Genomic DNA, 12,254 nt, shown 5'->3' on the forward strand with positions numbered 1-12,254 from the left:
ATATGTAACTGAGTGACAGTAAGCAAATTAAAAGCTTTTAAGGTCACATCGATTCTGATCTTTCCGCTTTGCGTTCTCTCTCTCGCACACAGTGCATACTCTCTTACACATCACTTTACAAACTAAATCTAATATTGTTTTTGCCCCTTTATAGCCATCACATTTTATTCATATAGCTAGAATGATTCGACCGATGACAAACAACGGCACAAAAAAGTAACATGGCCCAAAAAAACAAAAAAGTTTCCTGTCAGTGTTTAAAGTTCATCCCCTAAAAGCGCTGCCGTCTTTGGCCACTAGAGGACGCTGTTGGGCTTTTCTTGAAAATTACATAAATCCTCCAACGGTTAACTGTTCTGCGTCATATCCGGTTCACTGAATTTAGAATAAAAATGTCATCTGTTGTATTGGAGCACAAATAATCTCATAAAGCAAATAAATAGCTCATAACTACATAATTAGCGTGTCATGGCGGCTTTGTTTTCATGTCGTTTTGGCTGTTGTTGGGACACTAACAGCGGCCACGTATCACTGAAGGAAATGCCCACGGTTCAGCTCGACACTCATCACATGGGTGAGTGATGTGATTTCCGACATGGTATATGTACGGAAAAGGTTTTCAGCTTTGGGTCTCAGGGTCTGATTAACAAGGCTTTCGTTCTTGTAAAAAAATACGTCTTCACGAAATGATATGATCATTTTGAATGTAAAACAGGCCATCCTTAAGGTCATGTTCTTCTAAATCTGATCCCTTTAGAGTGACAATCTCATGTAGAAATTCATTTAAAGGGATAGTTCACTCAAAATGACAATTCTCTCATTATTTACTCACCCTCATGCCATCCCAGATGTGTTTGACTTTTTCTGCAGACCACAAACAGATTTTTAGAAATATATCTTAGCACTCTTGGTCCTCATAATGCAAGTGAATGGTGTCCAGGACTCTGAAGATCCAGGAAGCACATTAAGTCAGCATAAAAGTAATCCATACGACTCCAGTCGTAGTATGTGAGAGGAACGAGGAGTGGAGCTGCATGATTTTGCCTGGAGTGAGGAGCGGGTTTTTAAGAAATTGGAGCATCATAGTTTTTTTCCTCACTCCAAGAGTGCTCCACTAATGCTCTATCATGGGCAAAACACCCGTTAACGGACCTTAATGCAATAATTCACCACGTGTTAAACACTATTGGCATGAAGGAAAGATGACATTTCTGATATAACCAGAAAAATAAAAAATTATTCTAATTTAAAATCTAGCAGCACTTGGTAATGTTCGACCTCCAGTGCAAAGGATAATTTCGCTTTGTTTTCACGCTCCCTATTATTGAGTTAAGCTTGCGTTAAAACTTGACTTAACTACATGCTTGTGCCTCGTCTCTTTATTCTTACGTCAACTGGCATATAGTAAAAATCTATGATGGGATGGTGAAGGAGAACAGGAGTGGGGTGGTGATTGCCACAATCAAAAGTTTGTTGTGAAATCCTAAAAGACGTGTCCAAAAAACACAATGATAATCTGTTCACATGTGGAGAGAAAATCTAAAGGTCAGTAATGCAGATATCCCCTATTAAATACTTCAAACATCATATCAATATTCTAATCTAATGCATCTCAATCTTAACTGTAGGTTATTATGTCCCGCATTAAATGGAATTGAACTTTTAATTGTGCAAAACACCAACTGAACTATTCAACATATTAATATTGTGTAGTTTGACTTTAATCGATTGCCATCTAAATTTATTTTAGTGCTGTAGGCTAATTTATGCATTATACATTTGCAGATGAAGGAGCTCAGCAAATGCGAATAGAGGGGGAAAAAATTCTGAGAATGTATTATTATTTTTTTTTGTTCACAGAATTATAGGGCAAGGTTAAGTAAAAGAAGTGCAATAATTAAAAATATTTTAATTTTTTTTAGTAATTTATTAATTTAATGTTTTGTTTTTGTTCTGGTAATTTATATTTTTTTATTTAATATTTTTTTTTTATTATTTTTATTTGCATCTAGCAATTTATTTAATTGATTAAACCCAGAGAATGCTGCCGATATGTTTCAAAAGTAAGCTATAAAAATGATTTAATTTAGTCTTGGGCTAATGTTCGTGTTCTAATAAAGCACATTGTAGCTTTTCTTCTAGTATTGTGTATTTATTTTTCATTTAATACACCTTCTGCATGGAATATAAAACGCATACTGAAATAACTTTACAGTGGAGAGGTAGTTAGGCACTAATTTTGCCATAGAGCGTACACAGAGCAGGGTTTCTATAATCCAGGAGCACAGAGTGAGCAAGGAGCAGGAAATGGTCAACCCGGAGTGGAGCTGGAGTGGAGTGATTAAAGAATGCTTTGAGCGGGGAGGGGAAATTGTCGCCACTCCACTCCTTCACATACTCTGACTTTTGTGGTTAAAGGAATATTCCTGGTTCAACACAAGTGAAGCTCAATCGACAGCATTTGGGGCATAATATTTATTACCACAAAAATGTATTTTGATTTGACACTCCTTTTCTTTTAAAAAAAAGCAAAAATGGGGGCCTGGGTATCTCAGCGAGTAAAGACGCTGACTACCACCCCTAGAGTTGCGAGTTTGAATACAGGGCATGCTGAGAGACTCCAGCCTGGTCTCCTAAGCAACCAAATTGGCCTGGTTGCTAGGGAGGGTAGAGTCACATGGGGTAACCTCCTCGTGGTCGCTATAATGTGTGTTTCTCGCTCTCAGTGGGGCGGGTGGTGAGTTGGGCGTGGATGCTGCGAAGAATGGCGTGAAGCCTACATTTTTCGGTACGTCTCCGTGGTAACGCGCTCAACAAGCTACATGATAAGATGCACGGATTGACAGTCTCAGATGCGGAGGCAACTGAGATTCGTCCTCCGCCACCCTGATTGAGGTGAGCCACTACACCACCATGAGGACTTACCGCCTGTGTTGTACCAAACAGTTGTGGTGTAAATAAACTGCTATGAAATTCATTGAGACAAGGATTTTTGCATGACATTTCAGGTACCGATGTCGTCATTGTAAAGAGTGGAAGACGCATATGTGGAACTGGTGGCTGCACAGCAAATGCACCTCTACATCAAAACAAGAGCTACTTTGAATTTAAGATTCAGTCCACTGGTAAGAAACAAAGCACATGGGAATTTATTGTAATAAAGATGAACTTAGTCAACAGAAATATCATGAGGTGTGGGCTGCAATGAACTTTGCTTCTGGCAGGTGTCTGGGGAATTGGAGTTGCGACTCAGAAAGCAAATCTAAACCAGATCCCTTTGGGCAGAGACGTGCACAGCCTTGTACTCAGGCAAGATGGCACTGTTTACCACAATAATGAAGAAAAGAACAGATTACCTGCTAACAGTTTACCACAGGAAGGAGACGTTGTGGTGAGTCACAAGGACAACGGTGTTTAGATGTTAAATTAATATGGAATTTGACATTAAGACGTTTGTCAGAGAGCAGATATGTTGTTTGTAAAGTGATGCCATGTAAAGGACACAAAACCTGAGCTGATGGTTCAATTTGAGTGTAATACGTTTATGTACATTTCTGGTTTCTCCTATGTTTGTGTATATAGGGTGTTACGTATGACCATGTGGAACTGAATTTGTACCTGAATGGAAAGAATATGAACTGCCCTGCATCAGGCATTAGAGGAACTGTATATCCTGTAGTTTATGGTGAGTGTTGTGGAGTAAACTGTATGCCTATATAATAAAGTTATGGCAAGAATAAAAAAAATTAGGTAATATCTTTGTTGAAAGAATAGAATGAACATTTGTGTGTGCGTGTGTGTGCGTGTGTGTGTGTGTGTGTGTCAACATTAACACATTTTTGGTGTTAATATTTATCAGTCCTTTGGTAAATCTAGGCAATACAATATTTTTAAGTAGGATTTGTCTTTAAATAGCCCTTACTTATTTTGTCTTCTCCTTACAGTGGACGATAGTGCAATTCTGGATTGTCAGTTCAGTGATTTCTACCATTCTCCTCCACAAGGTTTCCAGAAAATACTTTTTGAGCAGCAGATCTTTTAAAATTCATGATGTGGTGTATATACTCTAAAGATGTATACCCCATGGCTGGGATTGGAAGTGCATTGACTGACATCTATCTATTGTGTGGCTTAGCCAATTGAAAGGACTGACGTGAAATTGGTGCAATTGTTGCTGGCCACTACCAGTACTCATTAAAATATGTCATGTAGTTTTCCAGGTCTGTGCACTTTGATCATAATGTCATATAATACATCAGTTATTTGTTCTCGAACACTACATTTTTAATAGTGCTCTATTGTGAAAAAATATTGATTTAGTCTTTTGGCTGGTTTGAATTCTAACAAAAACGGGTAATAACTAGGTAACACATTTACAGCTGACAATCATGACTTTGTAGCATCTTGACTAGAGGTCGACCGATATTGTTTTTTTCAGGCCGATGCCGATCTTTTGAAATCCGGGTCGGCCGATGGCCGATTAATGCTGCCGATTTATTTTGGCCGATATTTGGCCGATATGTGCTTGTTTTTAACCTCTTATTTGAACCTTTTATTTGTAAGATAAAATGTAACACAAATAATTACTTAAGATAGACAACATTTCTCAACAAATACATTTATTGAACACTTGACCAATCTGCACTTGTACACTTAAATTAAAAATGTATAATGTAAAAACATATTGTATAAATAATGTATAACAAATATATTAAATAAACGAAGCAGGTGTTACGAACTGCTCCGAGACACGAAGGTTGAGATCCAAATGCAGCTTTAATTAAGGGGCAATCCAGACACGTAATCCAATATTCAGAGCATCCAAGAGAAGCACAGGCATAACTAGGGATGGGTATCGTTAAGGTTTTAATGGTATTACTATCTTACCGATACTGCTTATCGATCCGGTACTTTAACGGTATTCTTAACGGTTCTTTTTAAGATAATCGTTATATAGGCACAGTGATTTAATTTCAGGAAGGTCTACTAACATTAACTGTTCAGGTGTGGTCTAAAAAGAAATCTAATAATCTAGTAATCAATTGTAAAATAACACTGCATAGTTTATCATAGATAGATTAATGCTTATTAATGCACAAGTTATTCATTCAAGAGCTGTAAGTGATTTTCTCTTTGCCTTTTGTTGTTTGATTCGCAGTAATGACTCAATCGTCACATGTTTAATAGACAGCTTCCCCTTTAAGAAGGAGTTCAGATCTAATAGGCTCCTGATGCAGCATATTTTCTCCCAACTATTTCCATAAGTACGTCCATTTAAGACATAAACTGTGTTTAAGTGAATCTCCAAGTCGGTCGTTTAGACATATTTTTGTGTATATTTGATCGTTTAGACGCATGAAACCCAAAGTAGCCTATTTGCTTGTCTTGTTGCGGTGTGTTTCGGAGTGCGCGCCGCCTTGGGACCGGTATCTCTTGCGCTATTTTATTATTAAACGCGTCCCGCAATTTAGTAACAGTAGCTAGACTGTATTTTACAACGATCACCGATCGTGCTGATTCTGACGTTAAGTTTGAGTTTTAGGGAGAAATGTCAGTGCACCGCTGTGAAGGGAAGGAAGTTGTGCTAGACAGAATGCGGCTTATGTATAAATATTCTTTTTATAATCTTTGGAAGGCGAAATATAAAATAAAATCAGACTAATATCACAGATCTAAACCAGGCTACGTTTGAATGTTTAGTTCTGTCACTCATTTAGCTGGGCTCGTGTTGTGCTCGCTGTGCACGAGATCTCTCTCTCTCTATCTCTCTCTCTCTCTCTCTGACTGTGAATAGCTAAATTGCATCACAGACAAATGGTTTCATAGAATTATTATAGCCTACATAGAAATGGCTGGCGAGATAAAATAACTTTCTCTTTATAGCAATAAAGAATGTATTTTCTTAATTTCTCCAGTACCGACAGCAGAACCAATAACGTCCGAGCTTACCAAAGCCAGTCCTTCAATAGCCAATAGCGCTTGGTATCTTTTTTTATTACTTATTTATCTGCATTGAGTGACAACCCTCTCAAATATAAGACACACAAACAGAACAAATAAAAGTCTCAGATTCACTGTCTGTAATTGCAAAATTCTTGCTTACTTATTGTGATATGATAGCAACCCTTCTGCTGTGATAATGCAACTTCAACTACAATATCAATATCAAAAGTAGCCGAACGTCATGTCGCGTTTTTTCTCGAAGTTGGCAGTAACATATCAAAAGTTTTTAATTAAATATAAATAATTTATACAAATGTAATCCTTACTGTTTTCTCCAAGGAATTTAGCTCCTTCCTTAGGCACTGGATGAGGTCTGCTCACTCTGCTGGAAAATTACTCTAGGGGCAGTGTGCGTCGAACACGTGTTCCACAACAACACTACACTCTTAGAAGAAAAGGTTCTATATAGAACCTTAAAAGGTTCTATCAGGCGCTACGTATTTGGAACCCCTAAAAGGTTCTATAAAGAACCCTTTTTAAGGGTTCATTCAAAAGAACCCTTTAGGGTTCTTTGTAACCAGGAAAAAGGTTCTATATGGAACCTTTTAGGGGTTCATTCATTATCATTTGTTTTGTCCTTTCCGGATTAAATATTTCATATTATTGACAAACATTAAGACCCTAAAATGTAAAAATGTAATTCACATAAAAAGTCACCCATGAATACTGAAAAAAAGCACACCCAAAGTGCATAGAACTAGTCATTTATTTATATCAGATCAACAAATCAACATTAAAACATCAACCATTTAAAAAATATCTCATAATGAAAATAGTTTCACCTACATCTACATATTACAAAATAAGTCCATAAAATGTACAAAATTACATTAACCTATCACTAATAAATAATGCAAATATACAGATTAATCTAAATTCCCATTAGTGTTAGAACAACATCAAGTCCCTCAAAACTACAAATACATATTAATATAACTCACAATGGAAATATACAGGTATAGAAGTACTTCAAATATACAAATTCATATTAATATCACTCATAAAGAATGTGAATACATAGATTAAAATTCAGATCAGCATTTCAGAATAACATCAATCACCACATATTTACATTAGCACTATTCATGACATATCAAAGTATTATGATAATTGATTATACATTTTGAGCACTGGGACAGACAGTTTTTTTGGCTGCTGGAGAGTTTAAACAGGTAGTGCTCAACAAAATTCATCATGTGAGTGATGTGCTTGGGGTATTCCACACTGAATACGAAATAAGCAGCAAAGAGGCACTCCATTGCCACCACATCCATTTCTGCGCTCACAATGTTGACACACTCCATATTGATGCTGGCTCTTTTTGCATGGAGGGGGTTTGAAGCTTCATGAAAAACTATAGTCGGAGTTGGCTTTAATGATTCCTGCAAGTTGGAAAAACAAATTATTTGTGAAATAACTTAGAATGCAGGAGTCCCAAAAGTTAAAATTCCATCAAAAATTATAATTTAGTCAACCCCATTTTGCCCAAAATTTGCATGACTTTTCTTTGGTGAAAAACAGAATGATAGCCTTAGTCATGTTTAACTGCCTTTGCATACTGACCATTGTGTACCACAGTGGTAAGGGCCAATTCACTGGCTAGGTTGCACACACAATCACAAACTGTCACAAACAATCATGACCACGGAAACTTCTTTTCAAGATCAATGCAATATTCATTAATAAAATAGCTTGGATAGCATACTGAAAAACTAAAACGCAACAATGTATCTGTTTTTGATTTAACTAAACTTGCGGCTTGATTATTGAAGAGACACTACACAAACATTCTGAAGTATGCTTACAATGGATACTTTACTACTCCATGAGACCACAGGAGAGGATTTATGAATGGTAGTGAAGCAATGCAACTGAGGTTGTAAAAAAAAAAACAATTGAAATGCAAAATGTCTCAGTTCACATTACTTTAATCTCCGATCTCTGTGTGCAAGTGTTTTGTGTGGTCATTGAAAAGCAGCACATTAAACTTTAATTGTAATTAAACTGACTGGAACTACCTGTGAATCAAATTATTTTAATGCACACCTTTTAGCCAATCAGAATTAAATATTCAGACAAACCATGGTATAAATAGATTTATTACAGTAACCGTTCAACAAACCAAGCAACTAATGGTAGTGTTAAGGAAAAAAAGAACATACTTTTTGTATTTGAGTCAATTTGCTGAAGTAAACTGTTCAGCACATCCCTCTGACTTCCATGTCTAGCCACATTTAAGATGTTTGGGGCCAGAATTTGAAGAGCAGTCTCTAGATTAAGATGAAGGTCCTTCCCAAACCGCATCTTCACTTCATGCAGCAGCTACCAAAAAACAGAAAAAGAAAGAACAATTCATTAAAACAATTTTGACTGTTTTTATTCATACAATTTGTTTTTGAAAAAGCAGTGGAAATACTAAACTCAAAGGAAACAACACTAAAAACAAATACTACAAGTTGTGGAACCCGAAGAAATGGGAACATGTCCATGACCTCTCGTGTTGATTTTGTCATTAAATCGACTCTTTTAAAAAGAGTGCATCTCATTCGATTTTTTATGTTGGTGTAGTCGGGTTGTCTTTTACGTAGTTCAGCATTTATCACAGTAATGTGCTCCTGAAAACTCAATTGATCTTCTCCAATATTTTCCAGGTTTAATATAATCTGAAAAAAGTAGTAAATAACAAAGATACAGTGTCAATTTAATACACTTGTTATCAGGGCTGATTAATTGAAATTAAAGGGATAGTCCACTTTAAAATGAAAATTCTGTCATCCTTTACTCACCCTCAAGTTGTTTCAAACCTGTATGAATTTCTTTCTTCTGCTGAACACAAGGGAATACATTTCGAAGAATGTCAGTAACCAAACATTTAACTGGAACCATTGACTTCCATAGTATTTTTTTTCCTACTATGGAAGTCAATGGTTCCAGTTAACTGTTTGGTTACTGACATTCTTCAAAATATATTCCCTTGTTTTGAAACAACTTGAGGGTGAGTAAAGGATGACAGAATTTTCATTTTAAAGTGAACTATCCCTTTAAGCTATGTGTGCTATAGAAACAGCGGTACCCTGGCCTGCTTCCAGTTCCTTAGACACCACTTGACTTGAATATAAAATAATCATTCATACAGTTAAAAACTAAGCTTAGGATCAGAAAACACAAAATGTAACAGTTTGCAACAAGCACAACAAAACTTACCGATGTAAGGCAACTTGTGACATTGTTGCGGTTCAGGCTCTTTCGTGTTTAAAGTGTAACGTTAAATCCGCTGTTGAAACATTGACAACTTCATTAGTAATGGGTTTAAAGCTTATAACCAGTAGATTACTAAAAAAAATCGATGTATTTCTCTGACTTACCACAACAATATTTCCGTCAGCCCATCAATTTAAATCAGCAGACACCAGAGACGGGGATCAGTCTCTTCTCGACCGTTGGAATTCAAAAACGCGCGTGCATGCACTCGCGAGACAGCGCTGCGTGAATATGCTCGCGCAAATGCAAACAAATAGTTTACTTTGTAAAATTAATGAAAATAATGAGTTTATTACTTCTTTTTGTTTATGTTTACTGTTCATCAGATAAAAAAATTAAATCCATAATGCAAAATTGTTTAGTTGCGGTAGCCTACAATAATTTCACATACATGACAAAGAATGAAATGTAAGAGCAGCAAACAAGGCTAAGTAAGACAAGACGAGAGCCTATTCAGCTATAAATGGCTTAGAATGAGCCCTTATGCTTGTTTTTGTACTGAGTAATTTCTTGTTATGATGATAATAATGATTATGATGATGATGACGATAGGTCAATATAGGGGTGTGCGATATATCTATCGTCTGCGATAATATCGTATTTTTTGTTTTAACGATGTGCGCTTTAACGTTATCAAGTATAATTCAAAAACTAAACAAATCGTGCCTACAGAGTGCACGCATCTATAATGTAAAGTTACATGATGAAGTCTAGTTACACTAGTGCGGGTGTGCATTTTGAGTGCGTTCTTTCACTGCATTATTCAGTGTATTCAAATGCATTTATAAATGCTGAATGATCACATAATTCAAGATATGGGGGTTAGACAGTGTATATATATTTATATCATTTTATGTAGTTAATCAATATCACACGAAGAGTGCCATTTCAGTTTTTCTCCTCAATCAGCATGATTAAAATGTGATATTAAGTTACTACAACAGTTTAATAAACAATAATTTAATTACAACTCAAAATGTTGCAGAATAATGTAATATGAATGAATAATAGCCTAAAGAAGCTTTGTGCCAAAAGGGTTCTTTCTTGTCATTATAGAACCTTTTTAGCATAAAAGGTTCTTTGGAGTTGAGTAAAGAACCCTATGGTTCTATATAGAACCCCAATGAACCCTTTTTTCTAAGAGTGTAGGCTGCCCACAGATGCACCTGCCTAATAATCGGCTTGATATACTTGGAAATTGGCCGATGCCGATTATGTAAAAAATGCTAAAAATCGGCCGATTAATCGGTCGACCTCTAATCTTGACTGCATTTCAACTGAACAAAGTGATTCTGACTCCAAACAGTGTAAGCTGTCATTGTTATTGACTGTCTGATGATGTTGATACATGTTATGTACCAATGTATAACTGCCTTGCTACCAGTGCACATTATCATAGTTTTGATTTATACAAGCTCTATAAGAAATACATGTATATTTATTACCTTCCTGAGGTTTATGTCTGGTTGTGTTCTTCCATATTACATCAACTTATGATTTACATTATATCTTATATCAAGAGAACAATGTGTGCACAGCATTTAGTGTGACTAATACATTTTAAGAAAATTTTGAGACACAGTGATGAAAAGCTATCAACCTTCAATGTTTTATGTTTATACCTGGGGTTGAAAGATGTGATCTTAATTTTGATATTATTATTTTTTTTTTTAAATAAGTATTACAAATTAAAGGGTTCCAATACATTTATAATGTTATTTTTCTTAAGTTCATTTTCAGTGGTCCTGCAGTGTGACAAGTTCATTTATAAAAGTTAAAACATTCAGTTTAGTCTAAAAGTTATATGTGTAAAAAATTATGAACGATTTAGCAAAATGCTGTGTAAAATACTTTTAGGGGGGAGTATAGTCCTATAGCAGGTCACACCGTAAAACATTTCATGCCATCTTACCCATGTACTAACCTAACAGGTCTTGTTTTGTCTTTAAGTAATAAAATGCTTTTGTCGTTTGTGCATTCTTTGTATCTAGTTTTATTTTCCCCCTCTGAATTTAACGTTGTGGATTAAGACAAAAAAAAATGCATAATATAACTAATATCATTAACCCTTGTGTGACCTTAGAAACAGTTTAGTTTTTTTCTACAATTTTGGCTGTTAATGCCAACAGCATTCATTTTGCCAAATTTTGAGGGGAATTCTGATATTTCAACCTCGGTTCCTAAAATACATCTATAATACACTGTGTACACAAAATAGTTACACTCAGGAACTTTAGGACAAAAATGTTCCCATTTAAACCCATTGAAACTGCAGTATTTGATCCCAGTGCCATTAAAGCATAAAATCATGAAGTCTAAGATATTATACTTTTAATCAGAGCCCTGGCTTCACATTTTGTATTTTTAATATTTTTGGACCAGATGACCATTTTTCTCATGTTTAGGCTAAGGAGCAAATACATGCTTTTTTCCTATTTTCTGTTTGCTGTATTATAGAGCACTGCAGGCCAATTCATTATTATGCAACAAAAATTGTGTGGATGTGTTGGTATGGATTTCAGAGTGTGTTTGTATGTGTAAAATACAACAGTGTCATTATATAAATAAACAGGCATTTAAAGGGTTAAAAATCTGAAAAAAAAAACGAATATTCTTTCAGTTAAAAAATTAAGTGAAAAGAACTGGTTAAAGAAAAGTGAAAAATAACATTAATATATAATATTTTTATGGCAGTTTTCTGATGTGGACTTTTTACCCACTGATTTATATATATATATATATATATATATATATATATATATATATATATATATATATATATATATATATATATATAACCAGTTGAATCCAGTTATATATATAGATAAGTGTTTTGACCTCTAAAGTCCTGTTTCTTTTTATTTATTTTATCTGACACTGCACAAAAAATAATAACGCATCAAAAACACTGTTGTTGTAAATCATTGACATATCCCAAACTGTGATAATAATAATAATAAAAATCCCCTTAACATTTATTTTATGCAAAA

General features: G+C 35.1%; 1 protein-coding gene and 1 long non-coding RNA gene across 3 annotated transcripts; one reads left to right on the top strand and one right to left on the bottom strand.

Annotated features, from left to right (window-relative positions):
• Positions 1–381: 381 nt before the first annotated feature.
• LOC127651895 (SPRY domain-containing protein 7-like) lies at positions 382–6,610 on the top strand. The gene is made up of 5 exons (XM_052137944.1): positions 382–574; positions 3,009–3,125; positions 3,225–3,391; positions 3,583–3,685; positions 3,945–6,610. The coding sequence occupies exons 1-5, from the start codon at positions 469–471 to the stop codon at positions 4,040–4,042; spliced, it is 591 nt and encodes a 196-aa protein (XP_051993904.1). The 5' UTR covers positions 382–468; the 3' UTR covers positions 4,043–6,610.
• A 72-nt stretch (positions 6,611–6,682) lies between these two features.
• On the bottom strand, positions 6,683–11,275 carry LOC127651813 (uncharacterized). Of its 2 annotated transcripts, XR_007971617.1 has the most exons (4): positions 9,208–11,275; positions 8,457–8,666; positions 8,166–8,325; positions 6,683–7,385 (listed from the first exon to the last, which is right to left on the bottom strand). It is a non-coding gene; the product is annotated as an uncharacterized LOC127651813 (long non-coding RNA). The 2 variants fall into 2 exon arrangements; XR_007971616.1 differs by having other exon boundaries at positions 6,683–8,325.
• Positions 11,276–12,254: the final 979 nt, after the last annotated feature.

The sequence above is a fragment of the Xyrauchen texanus genome, chromosome 11 (genome assembly GCF_025860055.1).
Source record: "Xyrauchen texanus isolate HMW12.3.18 chromosome 11, RBS_HiC_50CHRs, whole genome shotgun sequence".
NCBI classification, from domain to species: Eukaryota; Metazoa; Chordata; class Actinopteri; order Cypriniformes; family Catostomidae; genus Xyrauchen; species Xyrauchen texanus.